Below are 24,320 nucleotides of genomic sequence, written 5' to 3' on the forward strand. Positions count from 1 at the left end.
GTCCTCACTATCAGACCTTCCCCTTGTAGACTATGAGACAACCAGGTCCTCACTATCAGACCTTCCCCTTGTAGACTATGAGACAACCAGGTCCTCACTATCAGACCTTCACCTTGTAGACTATGAGACAACCAGGTCCTCACTATCAGACCTTCCCCTTGTAGACTATGAGACAACCAGGTCCTCACTATCAGACCTTCCCCTTGTAGACTAGCAGACAACCAGGTCCTCACTATCAGACCTTCACCTTGTAGACTATGAGACAACCAGGTCCTCACTATCAGACCTTCACCTTGTAGACTATGAGACAACCAGGTCCTCACTATCAGACCTTCACCTTGTAGACTATGAGACAACCAGGTACTCACTATCAGACCTTCCCCTTGTAGACTATGAGACAACCAGGTCCTCACTATCAGACCTTCACCTTGTAGACTATGAGACAACCAGGTCCTCACTATCAGACCTTCCCCTTGTAGACTAGCAGACAACCAGGTCCTCACTATCAGACCTTCCCCTTGTAGACTATGAGAGAACCAGGTCCTCACTATCAGACCTTCCCCTTGTAGACTATGAGAGAACCAGGTCCTCACTATCAGACCTTCCCCTTGTAGACTATGAGACAACCAGGTCCTCACTATCAGACCTTCCCCTTGTAGACTATGAGAGAACCAGGTCCTCACTATCAGACCTTCCCCTTGTAGACTATGAGAGAACCAGGTCCTCACTATCAGACCTTCCCCTTGTAGACTATGAGACAACCAGGTCCTCACTATCAGACCTTCACCTTGTAGACTATGAGACAACCAGGTCCTCACTATCAGACCTTCACCTTGTAGACTAGCAGACAACCAGGTCCTCACTATCAGACCTTCCCCTTGTAGACTAGCAGACAACCAGGTCCTCACTATCAGACCTTCACCTTGTAGACTATGAGACAACCAGGTCCTCACTATCAGACCTTCACCTTGTAGACTATGAGACAACCAGGTACTCACTATCAGACCTTCCCCTTGTAGACTATGAGACAACCAGGTCCTCACTATCAGACCTTCCTCTTGTAGACTATGAGACAACCAGGTCCTCACTATCAGACCTTCCCCTTATAGACTATGAGACAACCAGGTCCTCACTATCAGACCTTCCCCTTGTAGACTATGAGAGAACCAGGTCCTCACTATCAGACCTTCCCCTTGTAGACTATGAGACAACCAGGTCCTCACTATCAGACCTTCCCCTTGTAGACTAGCAGACAACCAGGTCCTCACTATCAGACCTTCCCCTTGTAGACTAGCAGACAACCAGGTCCTCACTATCAGACCTTCACCTTGTAGACTATGAGACAACCAGGTCCTCACTATCAGACCTTCACCTTGTAGACTAGCAGACAACCAGGTCCTCACTATCAGACCTTCCCCTTGTAGACTAGCAGACAACCAGGTCCTCACTATCAGACCTTCACCTTGTAGACTATGAGACAACCAGGTCCTCACTATCAGACCTTCACCTTGTAGACTATGAGACAACCAGGTACTCACTATCAGACCTTCCCCTTGTAGACTATGAGACAACCAGGTCCTCACTATCAGACCTTCACCTTGTAGACTATGAGACAACCAGGTCCTCACTATCAGACCTTCACCTTGTAGACTATGAGACAACCAGGTCCTCACTATCAGACCTTCCCCTTGTAGACTATGAGACAACCAGGTCCTCACTATCAGACCTTCCCCTTGTAGACTAGCAGACAACCAGGTACTCACTATCAGACCTTCCCCTTGTAGACTAGCAGACAACCAAGTCCTCACTATCAGACCTTCCCCTTGTAGACTAGCAGACAACCAAGTCCTCACTATCAGACCTTCCCCTTGTAGACTATGAGACAACCAGGTCCTCACTATCAGACCTTCCCCTTGTAGACTAGCAGACAACCAAGTCCCCACTATCAGACCTTCCCCTTGTAGACTAGCAGACAACCAGGTCCTCACTATCAGACCTTCCCCTTGTAGACTAGCAGACAACCAGGTCCTCACTATCAGACCTTCCCCTTGTAGACTAGCAGACAACCAAGTCCTCACTATCAGACCTTCCCCTTGTAGACTATGAGACAACCAGGTCCTCACTATCAGACCTTCCCCTTGTAGACTATGAGACAACCAGGTCCTCACTATCAGACCTTCCCCTTGTAGACTATGAGACAACCAGCTCCTCACTATCAGACCTTCCCCTTCTAGACTAGCAGACAACCAGGTCCTCACTATCAGACCTTCCCCTTGTAGACTATGAGACAACCAGGTCCTCACTATCAGACCTTCCCCTTGTAGACTATGAGACAACCAGGTCCTCACTATCAGACCTTCCCCTTGTAGACTAGCAGACAACCAGGTCCTCACTATCAGACCTTCCCCTTGTAGACTAGCAGACAACCAGGTCCTCACTATCAGACCTTCCCCTTGTAGACTAGCAGACAACCAGGTCCTCACTATCAGACCTTCCCCTTGTAGACTATGAGACAACCAGGTCCTCACTATCAGACCTTCCCCTTGTAGACTAGCAGACAACCAGGTCCTCACTATCAGACCTTCCCCTTGTAGACTAGCAGACAACCAGGTCCTCACTATCAGACCTTCCCCTTGTAGACTTTGAGACAACCAGGTCCTCACTATCAGACCTTCCCCTTGTAGACTAGCAGACAACCAGGTCCTCACTATCAGACCTTCCCCTTCTAGACTAGCAGACAACCAGGTCTTCACTATCAGACCTTCCCCTTCTAGACTATGAGACAACCAAGTCCTCACTATCAGACCTTCCCCTTCTAGACTAGCAGACAACCAGGTCCTCACTATCAGACCTTCCCCTTGTAGACTAGCAGACAACCAGGTCCTCACTATCAGACCTTCCCCTTCTAGACTAGCAGACAACCAGGTCCTCACTATCAGACCTTCCCCTTGTAGACTATGAGACAACCAGGTCCTGACTATCAGACCTTCCCCTTGTAGACTAGCAGACAACCAGGTCCTCGCTATCAGACCTTCCCCTTGTAGACTATGAGACAACCAGGTCCTCACTATCAGATCTTCCCCTTGTAGACTATGAGACAACCAGGTCCTCACTATCAGATCTTCCCCTTGTAGACTAGCAGACAACCAGGTCCTCACTATCAGATCTTCCCCTTGTAGACTATGAGACAACCAGGTCCTCACTATCAGACCTTCCCCTTGTAAACTATGAGACAACCAGGTCCTCACTATCAGACCTTCCCCTTGTAGACTAGCAGACAACCAGGTCCTCGCTATCAGACCTTCCCCTTGTAGACTAGCAGACAACCAGGTCCTCGCTATCAGACCTTCCCCTTCTAGACTAGCAGACAACCAGGTCCTCACTATCAGACCTTCCCCTTGTAGACTAGCAGACAACCAGGTCCTCGCTATCAGACCTTCCCCTTGTAGACTAGCAGACAACCAGGTCCTCACTATCAGACCTTCCCCTTGTAGACTATGAGACAACCAGGTCCTCACTATCAGACCTTCCCCTTGTAGACTAGCAGACAACCAGGTCCTCACTATCAGACCTTCCCCTTGTAGACTAGCAGACAACCAAGTCCTGACTATCAGACCTTCCCCTTGTAGACTGAGACAACCAGGTCCTCACTATCAGACCTTCCCCTTGTAGACTATGAGACAACCAGGTCCTCCCTATCAGCCCTTCCCCTTGTAGACTAGCAGACGACCAAGTCCTCACTATCAGACCTTCCCCTTGTAGACTATGAGACAACCAGGTCCTCGCTATCAGACCTTCCCCTTGTAGACTATGAGACAACCAGGTCCTGACTATCAGACCTTCCCCTTGTAGACTAACAGACAACCAAGTCCTGACTATCAGACCTTCCCCTTGTAGATTAGCAGACAACCAAGTCCTCACTATCAGACCTTCCCCTTGTAGACTAGCAGACAACCAAGTCCTGACTATCAGACATTCCCCTTGTAGACTAGCAGACAACCAGGTCCTCACTATCAGACCTTCCCCTTGTAGACTAGCAGACAACCAGGTCCTCACTATCAGACCTTCCCCTTGTAGACTAGCAGACAACCAGGTCCTCACTATCAGACCTTCCCCTTGTAGACTATGAGACAACCAGGTCCTCACTATCAGATCTTCCCCTTGTAGACTATGAGACAACCAGGTCCTCACTATCAGACCTTCCCCTTGTAGACTAGCAGACAACCAGGTCCTCACTATCAGACCTTCCCCTTGTAGACTATGAGACAACCAGGTCCTCACTATCAGATCTTCCCCTTGTAGACTATGAGACAACCAGGTCCTCACTATCAGACCTTCCCCTTGTAGACTATGAGACAACCAGGTCCTCACTAGTAGACCTTCACCTTGTAGACTAGCGGACAACCAGGTCCTCACTATCAGACCTTCCCCTTGTAGACTATGAGACAACCAGGCCCTCACTATCAGACCTTCACCTTGTAGACTAGCGGACAACCAGGTCCTCACTATCAGACCTTCCCCTTGTAGACTATGAGACAACCAAGTCCTCACTATCAGACCTTCCCCTTGTAGACTATGAGACAACCAAGTCCTCACTATCAGACCTTCCCCTTGTAGACTATGAGACAACCAAGTCCTCACTATCAGCCCTTCCCCTTGTAGACTATGAGACAACCAGGTCCTCACTATCAGACCTTCCCCTTGTAGACTATGAGACAACCAGGTCCTCACTATCAGATCTTCCCCTTGTAGACTGTGAGACAACCAGGTCCTCACTATCAGACCTTCCCCTTGTAGACTATGAGACAACCAGGTCCTCACTATCAGACCTTCCCCTTGTAGACTATGAGACAACCAGGTCCTCACTATCAGACCTTCCCCTTGTAGACTATGAGACAACCAAGTCCTCACTATCAGCCCTTCCCCTTGTAGACTATGAGACAACCAGGTCCTCACTATCAGACCTTCCCCTTGTAGACTATGAGACAACCAGGTCCTCACTATCAGATCTTCCCCTTGTAGACTGTGAGACAACCAGGTCCTCACTATCAGACCTTCCCCTTGTAGACTAGCAGACAACCAGGTCCTCACTATCAGATCTTCCCCTTGTAGACTGTGAGACAACCAGGTCCTCACTATCAGACCTTCCCCTTGTAGACTATGAGACAACCAGGTCCTCACTATCAGACCTTCCCCTTGTAGACTATGAGACAACCAGGTCCTCACTAGTAGACCTTCACCTTGTAGACTAGCGGACAACCAGGTCCTCACTATCAGACCTTCCCCTTGTAGACTATGAGACAACCAGGCCCTCACTATCAGACCTTCACCTTGTAGACTAGCGGACAACCAGGTCCTCACTATCAGACCTTCCCCTTGTAGACTATGAGACAACCAAGTCCTCACTATCAGACCTTCCCCTTGTAGACTATGAGACAACCAAGTCCTCACTATCAGACCTTCCCCTTGTAGACTATGAGACAACCAAGTCCTCACTATCAGCCCTTCCCCTTGTAGACTATGAGACAACCAGGTCCTCACTATCAGACCTTCCCCTTGTAGACTATGAGACAACCAGGTCCTCACTATCAGATCTTCCCCTTGTAGACTGTGAGACAACCAGGTCCTCACTATCAGACCTTCCCCTTGTAGACTAGCAGACAACCAGGTCCTCACTATCAGATCTTCCCCTTGTAGACTGTGAGACAACCAGGTCCTCACTATCAGACCTTCCCCTTGTAGACTATGAGACAACCAGGTCCTCACTATCAGACCTTCCCCTTGTAGACTATGAGACAACCAGGTCCTCACTATCAGACCTTCCCCTTGTAGACTATGAGACAACCAAGTCCTCACTATCAGCCCTTCCCCTTGTAGACTATGAGACAACCAGGTCCTCACTATCAGACCTTCCCCTTGTAGACTATGAGACAACCAGGTCCTCACTATCAGATCTTCCCCTTGTAGACTGTGAGACAACCAGGTCCTCACTATCAGACCTTCCCCTTGTAGACTAGCAGACAACCAGGTCCTCACTATCAGATCTTCCCCTTGTAGACTGTGAGACAACCAGGTCCTCACTATCAGACCTTCCCCTTGTAGACTAGCAGACAACCAGGTCCTCACTATCAGACCTTCCCCTTGTAGACTATGAGACAACCAGGTCCTCACTATCAGACCTTCACCTTGTAGACTATGACACAATCACTGCTATTATATTGTCTTTTGAGATTTACAAATGCAGCAATTTAGAAATTGGATGAAAGGTTTAGGACTGGGAACCACTTATTGATAGATAAAAAGTGCATTTTATATATAAATATATAGATCAGACCAAAGTGAGGAGGAAAGAGGGACAGAGGGACTTTCCTCCAAATCGGATTTGCCTTCATTTATTTCTCTGTACATCTATACTTAGATATGTCCTTTGTACATGGTTTCCTTTCTTGTTGTCTGCCGGTGAATGTTGGATGTCACTGAAGATGGAGGTCTACTGGAGCCATCACCCATGGTACAGCTCATTGTTGTATCTCCATTCGCCAATAATTGGGCCTCTTTGGGAAGGCTGCCTTGAGCTTCAGACTCCAATATTTGCATCTACTATCCAGTCTCACCAAATATTGATGGTTGTTTAGTTGTCTTTTATCCAGTTACATATTTTGATTATCTTTGGTTGGAACAGAGGAAGATTCCTCAGCCTCTTCAAGGATATTGGTGTGGAAGACCTACATGGCTTTATTGGGAGGCAGGTGACGAGCTGGGACAGCTGGGAACAGGGGGACGGAGAGACTCTGAAGAGGACGTGTGAAGACTGGCTGGACACCTGGACTGGGCGCCTCATGGTGAGTCCAGAGAATGATGCCTCCTTTCCCTGATCTAGGTTTGGGTAATAAGAGTCGCAGAACATTATGTGGGGTGTTGGGGGTTGACTATTTTCACCATTCTATTAGGCCTCATTCACACTTGGGCAGGTTATAGTTGGCATATTGCAGGTGCGTTTTTCAATATACATCTTTGAATCATTGAAGTCTATGGAACTAAAAACCAGAAAAATATCCCTGGCCCTTTCCATAAAATGCACAGATGTGAACTACATCCATAGAAAAGCATGTTAAATGGACTGTAGTGTGTTTCTGCAAAACTGAAAATGCACCAAAAATGCATCGGTGGGAACCCGGCCTTAGAGGATTCCTCATATCACAGGCTATGGAAATGGCATCGGAGCCCTCATTCATCTCCTCTCTGCTTTCCTTTTCTCTCATCTCTTCCCTGATCTTTATTTCCTCTTCTCTGCACTTCTGTTCTTTCCTCTTCTCATTTCTGTACTCTTCTCCTTCTCACCTCTCCTGTTCCTTGCTCTCCTCTCTCCTCGTCTCCTCTCTCATCTCTTCCCTGCTCCTTATTGCCTCTTATTTGCACTTCTGTTCTCTCCTCTTCTCATTTCTGTACTGTCCTTTTCTCCTCTCCTCTTCCTTGCTCTCCTCTCTTCTTTCCCCATCTCTAATCTCTTCTTTCATCTTATCCCTGCTCATTAAGTGGATTTCTTGTCGTGTGGAAGGCTAGAGTTGTCTTAGCACAATATTTAAATAGATTCAGTAAAGTATTCCTGGCGTGAAGATGTCTATGCAAGGATGGATGAAGGTTGGGCGATTTGCCCTCTCATCAACGACCAGACCGCTCTGAGGTCTTCCAGACAGGAACTCGTGTAGCGGATCCGTTATCTCGATCTCCTGACGGGAAGCTTCACACACACGCTGAAGGCCAGGCGACTGGAGTGGTGCTGGAAGGATGTCCGACAGCAAACGGCAGAGCTAGGCTCCTCAGGTTACAGGTTGGAGGGTGGAACTCCATGTGGTAGGCCGTAGGCCGTGCTGGAAGGATGTCTGACAGCAAACGGCAGAGCTAGGCTCCTCAGGTTACAGGTTGGAGGGTGGAACTCCACATGGTAGGCCGTAGGCCGTGCTGGAAGGATGTCTGACAGCAAACAGCATAGCTAGGCTCCTCAGGTTACAGGTTGGAGGGTAGAACTCCTTGTGGTAGGCCGTAGGCCGTGCTGGAAGGATGTCTGACAGCAAACGGCAGAGCTAGGCTCCTCAGGTTACAGGTTGGAGGGTGGAACTCCACGTGGTAGGCCGTGCTGGAAGGATGTCTGACAGCAAACGGCAGAGCTAGGCTCCTCAGGTTACAGGTTGGAGGGTGGAACTCCATGTGGTAGGCCGTAGGCCGTGCTGGAAGGATGTCTGACAGCAAACGGCAGAGCTAGGCTCCTCAGGTTACAGGTTGGAGGGTGGAACTCCATGTGGTAGGCCATAGGCTGTGCTGGAAGGATGTCTGACAGCAAACGGCAGAGCTAGGCTCCTCAGGTTACAGGTTGGAGGGTGGAACTCCATGTGGTAGGCCATAGGCTGTGCTGGAAGGATGTCTGACAGCAAACGGCAGAGCTAGGCTCCTCAGGTTACAGGTTGGAGGGTGGAACTCCATGTGGTAGGCCGTAGGCCGTGCTGGAAGGATGTCTGACAGCAAACGGCAGAGCTAGGCTCCTCAGGTTACAGGTTGGAGGGTGGAACTCCATGTGGTAGGCCGTAGGCCGTGCTGGAAGGATGTCTGACAGCAAACGGCAGAGCTAGGCTCCTCAGGTTACAGGTTGGAGGGTGGAACTCCATGTGGTAGGCCGTAGGCCGTGCTGGAAGGATGTCTGACAGCAAACGGCAGAGCTAGGCTCCTCAGGTTACAGGTTGGAGGGTGGAACTCCATGTGGTAGGCCATAGGCTGTGCTGGAAGGATGTCTGACAGCAAACGGCAGAGCTAGGCTCCTCAGGTTACAGGTTGGAGGGTGGAACTCCACATGGTAGGCCGTAGGCCGTGCTAGAAGGATGTCTGACAGCAAACGGCAGAGCTAGGCTCCTCAGGTTACAGGTTGGAGGGTGGAACTCCACGTGGTAGGCCGTGCTAGAAGGATGTCCGACAGCAAACGGCAGAGCTAGGCTCAGGTTACAGGTTGGAGGGTGGAACTACACGTGGTAGGCTGTAGGCCATGCTGGAAGGATGTCTGACAGCAAACGGCAGAGCTAGGCTCAGGTTACAGGTTGGAGGGTGGAACTCCATGTGGTAGGCCGTAGGCCGTGCTGGAAGGATGTCTGACAGCAAACGGCAGAGCTAGGCTCCTCAGGTTACAGGTTGGAGGGTGGAACTCCATGTGGTAGGCCGTAGGCCGTGCTGGAAGGATGTCTGACAGCAAACGGCAGAGCTAGGCTCCTCAGGTTACAGGTTGGAGGGTGGAACTCCATGTGGTAGGCCATAGGCTGTGCTGGAAGGATGTCTGACAGCAAACGGCAGAGCTAGGCTCCTCAGGTTACAGGTTGGAGGGTGGAACTCCACATGGTAGGCCGTAGGCCGTGCTAGAAGGATGTCTGACAGCAAACGGCAGAGCTAGGCTCCTCAGGTTACAGGTTGGAGGGTGGAACTCCACGTGGTAGGCCGTGCTAGAAGGATGTCCGACAGCAAACGGCAGAGCTAGGCTCAGGTTACAGGTTGGAGGGTGGAACTACACGTGGTAGGCTGTAGGCCATGCTGGAAGGATGTCTGACAGCAAACGGCAGAGCTAGGCTCAGGTTACAGGTTGGAGGGTGGAACTGCACGTGGTAGGCTGTAGGCCGTGCTGGAAGGATGTCTGACAGCAAACAGCAGAGCTAGGCTCCTCAGGTTATAGGTTGGAGGGGGAACTACATGGGGTAGGCTGTGTCCTCCCCTCCTATGTTTCACAGAGAGGTCCGTCTTGTGTCAGGCTCGGAAGGAAGAGAGCGTCGTGCGGACTTTCCGCTCCTTTTATAGCTGCTCTCAGCAATCTTCATAACAGCAGCAAAGATCCCTGGGATATGTAGTCCAGACACATAATCGGGTATACAATTATCTGGTGGGAGAACTACTCATCCCACAGTCCTTTCCGCCGGGCACATGAATATGATGTCACCTGATACACTCAGCACTTGAGGGACAGGTGAGGCTTTGAAAGACCCAGAATACAGTGCTTTACAATTGTAGTCCATTTTGCTACACCTCATTTCTTATCTCCTCTCTCATCCCTTCCCTGCTTTTTATTCCCTCTTTTCTGCACTTCTCTCCTCACTTCTTTCCTCTTCGTTCTCCTCATTTTCTGCCCTTCTTTCCTCTTCGTTCTCCTCATTTTCTGCCCTTCTCTCCTCTCTTCTTTCTCCTCATTTTCTGCACTTCTCTCCTCTCTTCTTTCCTCTTCGTTCTCCTCATTTTCTGCCCTTCTCTCCTCTCTTCTTTCCTCTTCGTTCTCCTCATTTTCTGCCCTTCTCTCCTCTGCTCCACTCTCCTCTCCTCTGCTGTCCTCTTCCCTCCTCTCCTCATTTTCTCTGCTGTCTATACTCTTCTCTTCTTTGCATTCCCTTCTCTCCTCTCTTTTCTCTCCTCTGCTATGGTACATACAGGGCACGTGACCTTTAATTCTGGCCCAGGGTGCTTGCGCTCCTCTGTCTTGGCCACCAAGTAGTGCAGGATGCAACCCTTTCAATGATATAAATCCAAAGTGTCCGGCACACTCCATACAGCAATATGACCCAGGAAGATGCTGTGGTAAAAATGGCGGATTAGCGCTGCCAAAGCATAAGTCCAGTCCAAGAAATCACCGGCACAGCATGTTCAGATAACCAGACAGGAAGTAACCAACCAACAGAAAGTAGCAATGTTTCCAGGCCACCGAGGACCTCCTCCTTAGGCTGCAGTGACTGAGGAAGAGGCTCTTGTTGGCCTCAAAGGGTTGGTGCTTTCTCATAGTCTCCTGTCTTATTACCTAAACACGGTGTGCTGGTGAAATTATGCACCGGACTATAGTATGTTGCAGCTATGGATGGGATCCGCCATTTTTTCCCTCAGTTTGATGTAAATATGTGACTTCTGGTGCTATGGCCTTGTTACCAGCCATTGGACATGAGCGTGCCACATTTTCTCATGCTTAGTCAGCACTGGCAACTCCTGGCTGCTTCCACTGTACAGCGCAGTGATTCTTGGATGCCTACCTGGGTGCAGCATGTAGGTGGGTGCAGCATGTAGGTGGGTGCAGCATGTAGGTGGGTGCAGCATGTAGGTGGGTGCAGCCATAACAGGTGCAATGTAAAGAACTTGTATTGAAGTAATGCAAACCCAGTGAGAAGACAGCCCAACCCGGGAACACTCACAGATTCCAACATTCCTTGTAGAGAGCAGGTTTCAGCCAAACTAACAGCGCCTGTTAAGAGGGGCAGAGTTAAGAAAAGGGCCAGACGCCTAAATTGGGGGGGTGGCTGCTCCTTTCCCTGGAAAAGTTTTCTCCCTATTGTGGGGTCACCAGTATGGTATTTCTCTATTGTGGGGTCACTAGTCTGGTATTTCTCTATTGTGGGGTCACCAGTCTGGTATTTATATATTGTGGGGTCACCAGTCTGGTATTTATATATTGTGGGGTCACCAGTCTGGTATTACTGTATTGTGGGGTCACCAGTCTGGTATTTCTCTATTGTGGGGTCACCAGTCTGGTAGTTCTCTAATGTGGGGTCACCAGTCCGGTATATCTCTATTGTAGGGTCACCAGTCCGGTATTTATATATTGTGGGGTCACCAGTCCGGTATTTATATATTGTGGGGTCACCAGTCCGGTATTTATATATTGTGGGGTCACCAGTCCAGTATTTATATATTGTGGGGTCACCAGTCCGGTATTTATATATTGTGGGGTCACCAGCCCGGTATTTATATATTGTGGGGTCACCAGTCTGGTAGTTCTCTATTGTGGGGTCACCAGTCCGGTATTTGTATATTGTGGGGTCACCAGTCCGGTATTTGTATATTGTGGAGTCACCAGTCCGGTATATCTCTATTGTAGGGTCCCCAGTCCGGTATTTATATATTGTGGGGTCACCAGTCCGGTATTTATATAATGAAATCATATCCCCTCTGAGCAGGGCAGGACTTAGGGTGGTGGGGGCCCCTGGGCTTGAGTCACTTTCGTGCCCTACTTTCTATTCATTACAGTATTTATCGGCGTATGACACGCACCCCAAGTTTAGGAGGGAATTTTAAGGAAAAAACGTACATTTAAATACCCATCAATGCAGCCTTATCAGTGTCCATCTGCAGCCTTGTCATTGTAGCCTTGTCCATCCATCTGCAGCCTTGTCATTGTAGCCTTGTCCATCCATCTGCAGCCTTGTCATTGTAGCCTTGTCCATCCATCTGCAGCCTTGTCATTGTAGCCTTGTCCATCCATCTGCAGCCTTGTCATTGTAGCCTTGTCCATCCATCTGCAGCCTTGTCATTGCGGTCCTGAAGTTTAAAAATGGTGCCACCAAGATACAGAGTCCTGTGTATCTCGGCGGCTCTCGGGTCCTCTCGGCGGCTCTCCAGTCCTCTCGCAGCCCCGAGCGGAGCTGAGAGTAGCCGAGTATACTCGGCTTGGCTCACAATAATGCCCATACACTCAGCTATGTATCTCGGCGGGGCCCCCTATTTGGCGGGGCCCATGGGCTTGAGCCCAGTCAAGCCCAATGGTAAGTCTGGCCCTGCCTCTGAGGCGTCTCTTCTCCAGAGAGAATAAGTTCAGAGCTCACAACCTTTCCTCATATCTAATATCCTCCAGACCCTTTATTAGCTTTGTTGCCCTTCTTTGTAGTCGCTCCATTTCCAGTACATCCTTCCTGAGGACTGGTGCCCAGAACTGGACAGTATACTCCAGGTGCGGCCGGACCAGAGTCTTGTAGAGGGGAGAATTATCCTTTAATCTCTGGAGTTGATCCCTTTTTAATGCCGATATTCTGTTTGCTTTGTTAGCAGCAGCTTGCCATTGCTGAGCCCATCATCTACTAGGACCCCCAGGTCCTTCTCCATCCTAGATCCCCCCAGAGGTTCCCCTCCCCCAGGTCCTTCTTCCATCCTAGATCCCCCCAGAGGTTCCCCTCCCCCCAGTCTATAGATTGTATTCAGATTTTTGCCACCCAAATGCATTATTTTATATTTTTCTACATTGAACCTCATTTGCCATGCAGTTGCCCCTCCCCCCATTCATTTGTTCAGATCTTCTTGCAAAATTTCCACATCCTGCGGAGAAGTTATTGCCCTGCTTAGCTTTGTATCATCCGCAAATACAGAGATTGAACTGTTTCCCCCATCCCCATCCTCCAGGTCATCTATGTACAAATTAAATAGGATTGGTCCCAGCACAGAACCCTGGGGGACCCCACTACCCACCCCCGACCATTCTGAGTACACCCCATTTATCACCACCCTCTGAACTCGCCCTTGTAGCCAGTTTTCAGTCCATGTACTCACCCCTATGGTCCAGGAACCCAAACCCCTCCTTACTACACCAGCTCTTCAGCCACTTGTTTACTTCCCTAATGTCCCTCTGCCTTCCTGGTGTGGTTCCATGTACCACCTTGGAGGTCCTTTTCCTCAATTTAGCTCCCAAGTCCCCAAAATCGTTCCTTGGGACACTCCATCTGCCTCTGGCTTTGTCATTGGTGCCAACGTGCTCCATGACAGCCGGGTCTTCCCCACCCCCTCCCAGTAATCTGTCCACCAGATCCCGAGCGCCTGGTAGACAACATACATCTCTCTCTGTTAACAAAATGAAAGGGTAAAATAACAAATAGAAAATAATGTAGCGAGTACAATTGCTACACAAGTCATATTCTAATTCAATTTCCTTTTCAATCTGAAGCTGCTGTAATTCTCTGTAAAATGCAATATGGCCACCAGGAGGCGTTCTGGTATAGAAAGCACCCCCCCCCCCCCCCAAGAGATGTCATTTCCTGCTTCTGTGATTGGCTCACTGATTTTCCCCAGAAGTCTGCACTTAGATACAAGTCCGATTTTGGGCATCTCCTGCAACAAAAATGTTGTTGTTTAGTTAGATACTCCCAAATGGAAATCACATCCACGGGGATGCAGACCCTTCCGTTTCCTCATTAGAGACCTGCAAGTGCAGCAGCTGATTAAAAATGATCACTGCCATTCACATTCACTCAGGGACACAGCGAAACAAACAGCCATTTCTTCAGAATAAGAAAAGTTAGGAATCTGCAAGAAAATGTGTTCAAATCCCTGCAATGTACAGAGATCACCCAGAGGGGAATGTTTATTTCTCAACAAAAAGTGGAGTTCCTCTTTAAGGGATGGAAGTCTTTAGTAAATCTCTTCTTATTGTGGTGAAAACCGTTCTGCGTGGGATAATAATACCCACTGGATGTTCCCGTTTCAGGAGACAAATGCTGGAGACACGTCTGGTCTACTCCTGACCCCGTCATGTATCAGTCCTGGCTTTCTTATTGTCATCTCTTCTCTCTTCCCCTCAGGATTATCTGCATGGAGCAATGGCCCAGAGAATGAACCCACAGCAATCACACAGGGATGGTGGGAAGGCTCCTCGTGCATTGCAGGTGAGACACCGCCACCGACACATTGCAATCATGGATCAGCTCATTCTTAAGCCCCATACACACTACTATCAGGTTTTCCTTCAGATTTACCAAAACCATATAATATGAGTGAAGTAACAGATCAATTCACTCTATTCTTATTATTATCAATTATGTATTCCTTTGTCTAGTCCCTATAGTTCAGCTAATCTATTAATTACGCCAAACACATGTTATTGTTACTATCACAATGCTATCACCCTTGGCTATGAAATCAATACACGTTTAAGGTCAATTAAATCTCATTTATTTCCCAAGGAAATAAGGAAAATGTGCATCAAGTATCAATAAAAGTTACAATAATATACATAGCATACAATCACAGTGCAATCTAAGCCATACTTAGCCGACCTTCGCAGCCACACCTCATGACTGGGTCTCCTGATGGAATACAGAGGGACAGAGAAAGACCTCATGGTTGCGAACCTTTTTGTTAAACATACCTCACCCATACCACACCCTACTGCCAGTCCCATTTGGTTTGGACCAATCAGTGTTCACATGACAGCCCTCCTAATATCACTGACTGTTCTGCCATATTTGGCTTTGTGGCCAGTCCCATCTGATGTGCCCTGGGCCGTCTTTGTCATCAATCTCTTTGAAGCTTGTGTTCACCATTTGGGCTGAAGGTAACTCCTTTGATATGCAGATTCTGCCACATTCCTCTACACATTCTAAACATGTGTCATGCAAACATCAACATGGCTGAGTTCGGCTGTACAAACAGCGGTGTAGATGTATAATAATAATTCCTGTCTGATTCCAACAATGAGGTCAGACCTCAGGAGTTTCTATTTGTATGCAATCAGGCCGGCCCTTCTACTACATGGTCTTGGTAAATCGGAAGATAAAAATCAGCAGAAAATCTGATGGTGTGTGTGTGGGGGGCTTTATACTACAGTATTGGGTGAAGAATGTGAGTCTGGTGAGATTGGAGAGGAGATGGAGCTTCTATAGATTGGAGAGGAGATGGAGCTTCTATAGATTAGAGAAGAGCTGAATCTTCTACAGATTAGAGAAGAGCTGAATCTTCTGCAGATCAGAGAAGAGATGAATCTTCTACAGATTAGAGAAGAGCTGAATCTTCTACAGATTAGAGAAGAGCTGAATCTTCTACAGATCAGAGAAGAGATGAATCTTCTACAGATCAGAGAAGAGATGAATCTTCTACAGATTAGAGAAGAGATGAATCTTCTACAGATTAGAGAAGAGCTGAATCTTCTACAGATCAGAGAAGAGCTGAATCTTCTGCAGATTAGAGAAGAGCTGAATCTTCTACAGATTAGAGAAGAGCTGAATCTTCTACAGATTAGAGAAGAGCTGAATCTTCTACAGATTAGAGAAGAGATGAATCTCCTACAGATTAGAGAAGAGCTGAATCTCCTACAGATTAGAGAAGAGATGAATCTCCTACAGATTAGAGAAGAGCTGAATCTTCTACAGATTAGAGAAGAGCTGAATCTTCTACAGATTAGAGAAGAGCTGAATCTTCTATAGATTGGAGAGGAGATGGAGCTTCTATAGATTAGAGAAGAGCTGAATCTTCTACAGATTATAGAAGAGCTGAATCTTCTACAGATTAGAGAAGAGCTGAATCTTCTACAGATTAGAGAAGAGCTGAATCTTCTATAGATTAGAGAAGAGCTGAATCTTCTACAGATTAGAGAAGAGCTGAATCTTCTACAGATTAGAGAAGAGATGAATCTTCTACAGATTAGAGAAGAGATGAATCTTCTACAGATTACAGAAGAGATGAATCTCCTACAGATTAGAGAAGAGCTGAATCTTCTACAGATTAGAGAAGAGCTGAATCTTCTACAGATTAGAGAAGAGCTGAATCTTCTACAGATTAGAGAAGAGATGAATCTTCTGCAGATTAGAGAAGAGCTGAATCTTCTACAGATTAGAGAAGAGCTGAATCTTCTACAGATTAGGGAAGAGCTGAATCTTCTACCGATTAGAGAAGAGATGAATCTTCTACAGATTAGAGAAGAGCTGAATCTTCTACAGATCAGAGAAGAGCTGAATCTCCTACAGATTAGAGAAGAGCTGAATCTCCTACAGATTAGAGAAGAGCTGAATCTCCTACAGATTAGAGAAGAGCTGAATCTCCTACAGATTAGAGAAGAGATGAATATTCTACAGATTAGAGAAGAGCTGAATCTTCTACAGATTAGAGAAGAGCTGAATCTTCTACAGATTACAGAAGAGATGAATCTCCTACAGATTAGAGAAGAGCTGAATCTTCTACAGATTAGAGAAGAGCTGAATCTCCTACAGATTAGAGAAGAACTGAATCTTCTACAGATTAGAGAAGAGATGAATCTTCTACAGATTACAGAAGAGCTGAATCTTCTACAGATTAGAGAAGAGCTGAATCTTCTACAGATTAGAGAAGAGCTGAATCTTCTACAGATTAGAGAAGAGCTGAATCTCCTACAGATTAGAGAAGAGATGAATCTCCTGCAGATTACAGAAGAGATGAATCTCCTGCAGATTACAGAAGAGCTGAATCTTCTGCAGATTAGAGAAGAGCTGAATCTTCTACAGATTAGAGAAGAGATGAATCTTCTACAGATTAGAGAAGAGATCAATCTTCTACAGATTAGAGAAGAGCTAAATCTTCTACAGATTAGAGAAGAGATGAATCTTCTACAGATTAGAGAAGAGATGAATCTCCTACAGATTAGAGAAGAGCTGAATCAGATTAGAGAAGAGCTGAATCTTCTACAGATTAGAGAAGAGCTGAATCTCCTACAGATTAGAGAAGAGCTGAATCTTCTACAGATTAGAGAAGAGCTGAATCTCCTACAGATTAGAGAAGAGCTGAATCTTCTACAGATTAGAGAAGAGATGAATCTCCTACAGATTAGAGAAGAGCTGAATCTCCTACAGATTAGAGAAGAGATGAATCTTCTACAGATTAGAGAAGAGCTGAATCTCCTACAGATTAGAGAAGAGCTGAATCCTCTACAGATTAGAGAAGAGCTGAATCTTCTACAGATTAGAGAAGAGCTGAATCTTCTACAGATTAGAGAAGAGCTGAATCTTCTATAGATTAGAGAAGAGCTGAATCTTCTACAGATTAGAGAAGAGATGAATCTCCTACAGATTAGAGAAGAGCTGAATCTTCTACAGATTAGAGGAGAGATGAATCTTCTACAGATTAGAGAAGAGATCAATCTTCTACAGATTAGAGAAGAGCTGAATCTTCTACAGATTAGAGAAGAGATGAATCTTCTACAGATTAGAGAAGAGCTGAATCTTCTACAGATTAGAGAAGAGCTGAATCTTCTACAGATTAGAGAAGAGCTGAATCTTCTACAGATTAGAGAAGAGATCAATCTTCTACAGATTAGAGAAGAGATCAATCTTCTACAGATTAGAGAAGAGATCAATCTTCTACAGATTAGAGAAGAGCTGAATATCCTACAGATTAGAGAAGAGATGAATCTTCTACAGATTAGAGAAGAGCTGAATCTTCTACAGATTAGAGAAGAGCTGAATCTCCTACAGATTAGAGAAGAGATGAATCTTCTACAGATTAGAGAAGAGCTGAATCTCCTACAGATTAGAGAAGAGCTGAATCTTCTACAGATTAGAGAAGAGATGAATCTCCTACAGATTAGAGAGCTGAATCTTCTACAGATTAGAGAAGAGCTGAATCTCCTACAGATTAGAGAAGAGCTGAATCTCCTACAGATTAGAGAAGAGATGAATCTCCTACAGATTAGAGAGCTGAATCTTCTACAGATTAGAGAAGAGCTGAATCTCCTACAGATTAGAGAAGAGATGAATCTTCTACAGATTAGAGAAGAGCTGAATCTCCTACAGATTAGAGAAGAGCTGAATCTTCTACAGATTAGAGAAGAGCTGAATCTTCTACAGATTAGAGAAGAGATGAATCTTCTACAGATTAGAGAAGAGATGAATCTCCTACAGATTAGAGAAGAGATGAATCTTCTACAGATTAGAGAAGAGCTGAATCTTCTACAGATTAGAGAAGAACTGAATCTTCTACAGATTAGAGAAGAACTGAATCTTCTACAGATTAGAGAAGAGATGAATCTCCTACAGATTAGAGAAGAGCTGAATCTTCTACAGATTAGAGAAGAGATGAATCTCCTACAGATTAGAGAAGAGCTGAATCTTCTACAGATTAGAGAAGAGATGAATCTTCTACAGATTAGAGAAGAGATGAATCTTCTACAGATTAGAGAAGAGATGAATCTCCTACAGATTAGAGAAGAGATGAATCTTCTACAGATTGGAGAAAAGCTGAATCTTCTACAGATTAGAGAAGAGATGAATCTTCTACAGATTAGAGAAGAGATGAATCTTCTACAGATTAGAGAAGAGCTGAATCTTCTACAGATTAGAGAAGAGCTGAATCTTCTACAGATTAGAGAAGAGCTGAATCTTCTACAGATTAGGGAAGAGCTGAATCTTCTACAGATTAGGGAAGAGCTGAATCTTCTACAGATTAGAGAAGAGATCAATCTTCTACAGATTAGAGAAGAGATCAATCTTCTACAGATTAGAGAAGAGATCAATCTTCTACAGATTAGAGAAGAGATCAATCTTCTACAGATTAGAGAAGAGATCAATCTTCTACAGATTAGAGAAGAGCTGAATCTTCTACAGATTAGAGAAGAGATGAATCTCCTACAGATTAGAGAAGAGATGAATCTTCTACAGATTGGAGAAAAGATGAATCTCCTACAGATTAGAGAAGAGATGAATCTTCTACAGATTGGAGAAAAGCTGAATCTTCTACAGATTAGAGAAGAGATGAATCTTCTACAGATTAGAGAAGAGATGAATCTTCTACAGATTAGAGAAGAGCTGAATCTTCTACAGATTAGAGAAGAGCTGAATCTTCTACAGATTAGGGAAGAGCTGAATCTTCTACAGATTAGGGAAGAGCTGAATCTTCTACAGATTAGAGAAGAGATCAATCTTCTACAGATTAGGGAAGAGATCAATCTTCTACAGATTAGAGAAGAGATCAATCTTCTACAGATTAGAGAAGAGATCAATCTTCTACAGATTAGAGAAGAGATCAATCTTCTACAGATTAGAGAAGAGATCAATCTTCTACAGATTACAGAAGAGATCAATCTTCTACAGATTAGAGAAGAGATCAATCTTCTACAGATTAGAGAAGAGATCAATCTTCTACAGATTAGAGAAGAGATCAATCTTCTACAGATTAGAGAAGAGATCAATCTTCTACAGATTACAGAAGAGATCAATCTTCTACAGATTACAGAAGAGATCAATCTTCTACAGATTACAGAAGAGATCAATCTTCTACAGATTGAAGAGGTGGTGGAACTGCTATAGATTGGAGAGGAGATGGAGCATCTACAGATTGGAGAGGAGATGGAGCTTCTATAGATTGGAGAGGAGTTGGTGCTTCTATATATTGGAGAGCAGATGGAGCATCTACAGATTGTAGAGGAGGTGGAGCTTCTACAGATTGGAGAGGAGATGGAGCTTCTATAGATTGGAGAGGAGATGGAGCTTCTATAGATTGGAGAGGAGATGGAGCTTCTATAGATTGGAGAGGAGATGGAGCTTCTATAGATTGGAGAGGAGATGGCGCTTCTATTGATTGGAGAGGAGATGGCGCTTCTATTGATTGGAGAGGAGATGGCGCTTCTATTGATTGGAGAGGAGCTGGCACTTCTATTGATTGGAGAGGAGATGGAGCTTCTATAGATTGGAGAGGAGATGGCGCTTCTATTGATTGGAGAGGAGATGGCGCTTCTATTGATTGGAGAGGAGATGGCACTTCTATTGATTGAGCATCTACAGATTGTAGAGATGGAGCATCTATAGATGGGAGAGGAGTTGGCGCTCCTATATATTGGAGAGGAGATGGAGCATCTACAGATTGTAGAGGAGATGGAGCTTCTATAGATTGAAGAGGAGATGGCACTTCTGTAGATTGGAGAGGAGATGGCACTTCTGTAGATTGGAGAGGAGGTGGAGCATCTACAGATTGGAGAGGAGATGGAGCTTCTGTAGATTGGAGAGGAGATGGAGCTTCTACAGTTTTGAGAGGAGATGAAGCTTCTACAGTTTGGAGAGGAGATGGGGCTTCTACAGATTGGAGAGGAGGTGGAGCTTCTACAGAATGGAGAGGAGATGCAGCTTCTACAGATTGGAGAGGAGATGAAACTTCTACAGTTTGGAGAGGAGATGGGGCTTCTACAGTTTGGAGAGGAGATGGAGCGTCTGCAGATTGGAGAGGCGATGGAGCTTCTACAGATTGGAGAGGAGATGCAGCTTCTACAGATTGGAGAGGAGATGGAGCTTCTACAGATTGGAGAGGAGATGGAGCTTCTACAGATTGGAGAGGAGATGGAGCTTCTACAGATTGGAGAGGAGATGGAGCTTCTACAGATTGGAGAGGAGATGGAGCTTCTACAGATTGGAGAGGAGATGGAGCTTCTACAGATTGGAGAGGAGATGGGGCTTCTACAGATTGGAGAGGAGATGGGGCTTCTACAGATCGTAGAGGAGATGGAGCTTCTACAGATTGGAGAGGAGATGGAGCTTCTATAGATTGGAGAGGAGATGGAGCTTCTACAGATTGGAGAGGAGATGGAGCTTCTACAGATTGGAGAGGAGATGGAGCTTCTACAGATTGGAGAGGAGATGGAGCTTCTACAGATTGGAGAGGAGATGGAGCTTCTACAGATTGGAGAGGAGATGGAGCTTCTACAGATCGGAGAGGAGATGGAGCTTCTACAGATTGGAGAGGAGATGGAGCTTCTACAGATTGGAGAGGAGATGGAGCTTCTACAGATTGGAGAGGAGATGGAGCTTCTACAGATTGGAGAGGAGATGGAGCTTCTACAGATCGGAGAGGAGATGGAGCTTCTACAGATTAAGCTGTTCATAGATCTATAGATGTGTGTATGGATGTCAGGCGGGAGGCAGTGCCACCTACTAAGCAAATTCATTCATTGTATGGCCAGCTGTGGGGAGGATATAGTTGGACCTCTACAGATTAGAGAAGAAACAAGAATGCTTCTGAAGATTAGATGGGGCAGCAGAGAGCCTCTATATATACAGTGGTGTGAAAAAGTGTTTGCCCCCTTCCTCATTTCCTGTTCCTTTGCATGTTTGTCACACTTAAGTGTTTCGGAACATCAAACCAATTTAAACAATAGTCAAGGACAACACAAGTAAACACAAAATGCAATTTGTAAATGAAGGTGTTTATTATTAAAGGTGAAAAAAATCCAAACCATCATGGCCCTGTGTGAAAAAGTGATTGCCCCCTAAACCTAATAACTGGTTGGGCCACCCTTAGCAGCAACAACTGCAACCAAGCGTTTGCGATAACGTGCAATGAGGCTTTTACAGCGTCCTGGAGGAATTTTGGCCCACTCATCTTTGCAGAATTGTCCTAATTCAGTTACATTAGAGGGTTTTCGAGCATGAACGGCCTTTTTAAGGTCATACCACAACATCTCAATAGGATTCAGGTCAGGACTTTGGCTAGGCCACTCCAAAGTCTTCATTTTGTTTTTCTTCAGCCATTCGGTGGTGGACTTGCTGGTGTGTTTAGGATCATTGTCCTGCTGCAGAACCCAAGTTCGTTTCAGCTTGAGTACACGAACAGATGGTCGGATATTCTCCTTCAGGATCTCTTGGTAGACAGCAGAATTCATAGTTCCTTTTATCACGGCAAGTCTTCCAGGTCCTGAAGCAGCAAAACAGCCCCAGACCATCACACTACCACCACCATATTTTACTGTTGGTATAATGTTCTTTTTATGAAATGCAGTGTTCCTTCTACGCCAGATATACTTGGACACACACCTTCCAAAGAGTTCCACTTTTGTCTCATCGGTCCACAGAATGTTGTCCCAAAAGTCTTGGGGATCATCAAGATGTGTTGTGGAGAAATTGAGACGAGCTTTGATGTTCTTTTTGCTCAGCAGTGGTTTTCTCCTTGGAACTCTGCCATGCAGGCCATTTTTGCCCAGTCTTTTCCTGATGGTGGAGGCATGAACGCTGACCTTAACTGAGGCAAGTGAGGCCTGCAGTTCCTTGGACGTTGTTGTGGGGTCTTTTGTGACCTCTTGGATGAGTCGTCGCTGCGCTCTTGGGGTAATTTTGGGCGGCCGGCCACTCCTGGGAAGGTTCACCACTGTTCCATGTCTTCGCCATTTGTGGATAATGGCTCTCACTGTGGTTCGCTGGATTCCCAAAGCTTTGGAAATGGTTTTATAACCCTTTCCAGACTGATAGATCTCAATTACTTTCTTTCTCAATTGTTCCTGAATTTCTTTGGGTCTCGGCATGATGTGTAGCTTTTAAGGATCTTCTGGTGGACCTTACTGTGTCAAGCAGCTCCTATTTAAGTGATGCCTTGATTGTGAACAGGTGTGGCAATAATCAGGCCTGGGTGTGGCTAGAGAAATTGAACTCAGGTGTGGACAACCACAGTTATAGTATGTTTTAACAAGGGGGGCAATCACTTTTTCACACAGGGCCATGATGGTTTGGATTTTTTTTCACCTTTAATAATAAACACCTTCATTTACAAATTGCATTTTGTGTTTACTTGTGTTGTCCTTGACTATTGTTTAAATTGGTTTGATGTTCCGAAACACTTAAGTGTGACAAACATGCAAAGGAACAGGAAATGAGGAAGGGGGCAAACATTTTTTCACACCACTGTATGTATATGTATATATATATATATATATATATATATATATATATATATATATATATATATATATATATATATATATAATTAGGTAGGACATAAGAGAGCTTCTATAGACTGGAGAAGACACAGAAAAGTTTCTTCAGATTTGAGAGAACACAGAAGAGCTTCTACAGATTAGAAGAAATACAGAAGAACATCTACAGATTAAAGAGGACACTGGAGATGCTCTACAATGGAGAGAACACACAGGAGAGTGGATGGATAGAGAAGAGGCTTTGCAGAGTAGAGGGAAAATAGGTGAGGCTCTGAATGTGAACATGGGCGAGGCTCTGAAGAATGGAGAGAACTCAGGTGAGGCTCTGGAGATTATCAGGGATGCAGTTGAGGCTCTGGAGATTATCGGGGACACAGGTGAGGCTCTGGAGATTATCGGGGGCACAGGTGAGGCTCTGGAGATTATCGGGGGCACAGGTGAGGCTCTGGAGATTATCGGGGACACAGGCGAGGCTCTGGAGATTATCGGGGACACAAGCGAGGCTCTGAAGAATGGAGAGAACTCAGGTGAGGCTCTGGAGATTATCGGGGACACAGGTGAGGCTCTGGAGATTATCGGGGACACAGGCGAGGCTCTGAAGAATGGAGAGAACTCAGGTGAGGCTCTGGAGATTATCGGGGACACAGGCGAGGCTCTGGAGATTATCGGGGACACAGGCGAGGCTCGGGAGATTATCGGGGACACAGGCGAGGCTCTGGAGATTATCGGGGACACAGGCGAGGCTCTGGAGATTATCGGGGACACAGGCGAGGCTCTGGAGATTATCGGGGACACAGGCGAGGCTCTGGAGATTATCGGGGACACAGGCGAGGCTCGGGAGATTATCGGGGACACAGGCGAGGCTCTGGAGATTATCGGGGACACAGGCGAGGCTCTGGAGATTATCGGGGACACAGGCGAGGCTCGGGAGATTATCGGGGACACAGGCGAGGCTCTGGAGATTATCGGGGACACAGGCGAGGCTCTGGAGATTATCAGGGACACAGGCGAGGCTCTGGAGATTATCGGGGACACAGGCGAGGCTCTGGAGATTATCGGGGACACAGGCGAGGCTCTGGAGATTATCGGGGACACAGACCTTTGTTTTCTGCCC

General features: G+C 46.2%; 2 protein-coding genes across 5 annotated transcripts in view; one reads left to right on the plus strand and one right to left on the minus strand.

Annotated features, from left to right (window-relative positions):
* Positions 1-24,320, plus strand: part of LOC143995707 (uncharacterized) — a gene marked incomplete at its 5' end in the record, with an annotated part of 102,237 nt that overhangs the window by 66,899 nt on the left and 11,018 nt on the right. Inside the window, 2 exon segments of the mRNA XM_077490454.1 lie at positions 6,683-6,842; positions 14,352-14,435. Of these exon segments, the coding sequence (XP_077346580.1) occupies positions 6,683-6,842; positions 14,352-14,435 (244 nt within the window).
* Positions 1-24,320, minus strand: part of LOC143995708 (uncharacterized) — an 83,170-nt gene that overhangs the window by 34,243 nt on the left and 24,607 nt on the right. The window lies entirely within an intron of this gene.

This window comes from Lithobates pipiens, unplaced genomic scaffold (genome assembly GCF_037356315.1).
Source record: "Lithobates pipiens isolate NorthernLeopardFrog02 unplaced genomic scaffold, aLitPip1_a1.2 Scaffold_185, whole genome shotgun sequence".
Classification (NCBI taxonomy): Eukaryota; Metazoa; Chordata; class Amphibia; order Anura; family Ranidae; genus Lithobates; species Lithobates pipiens.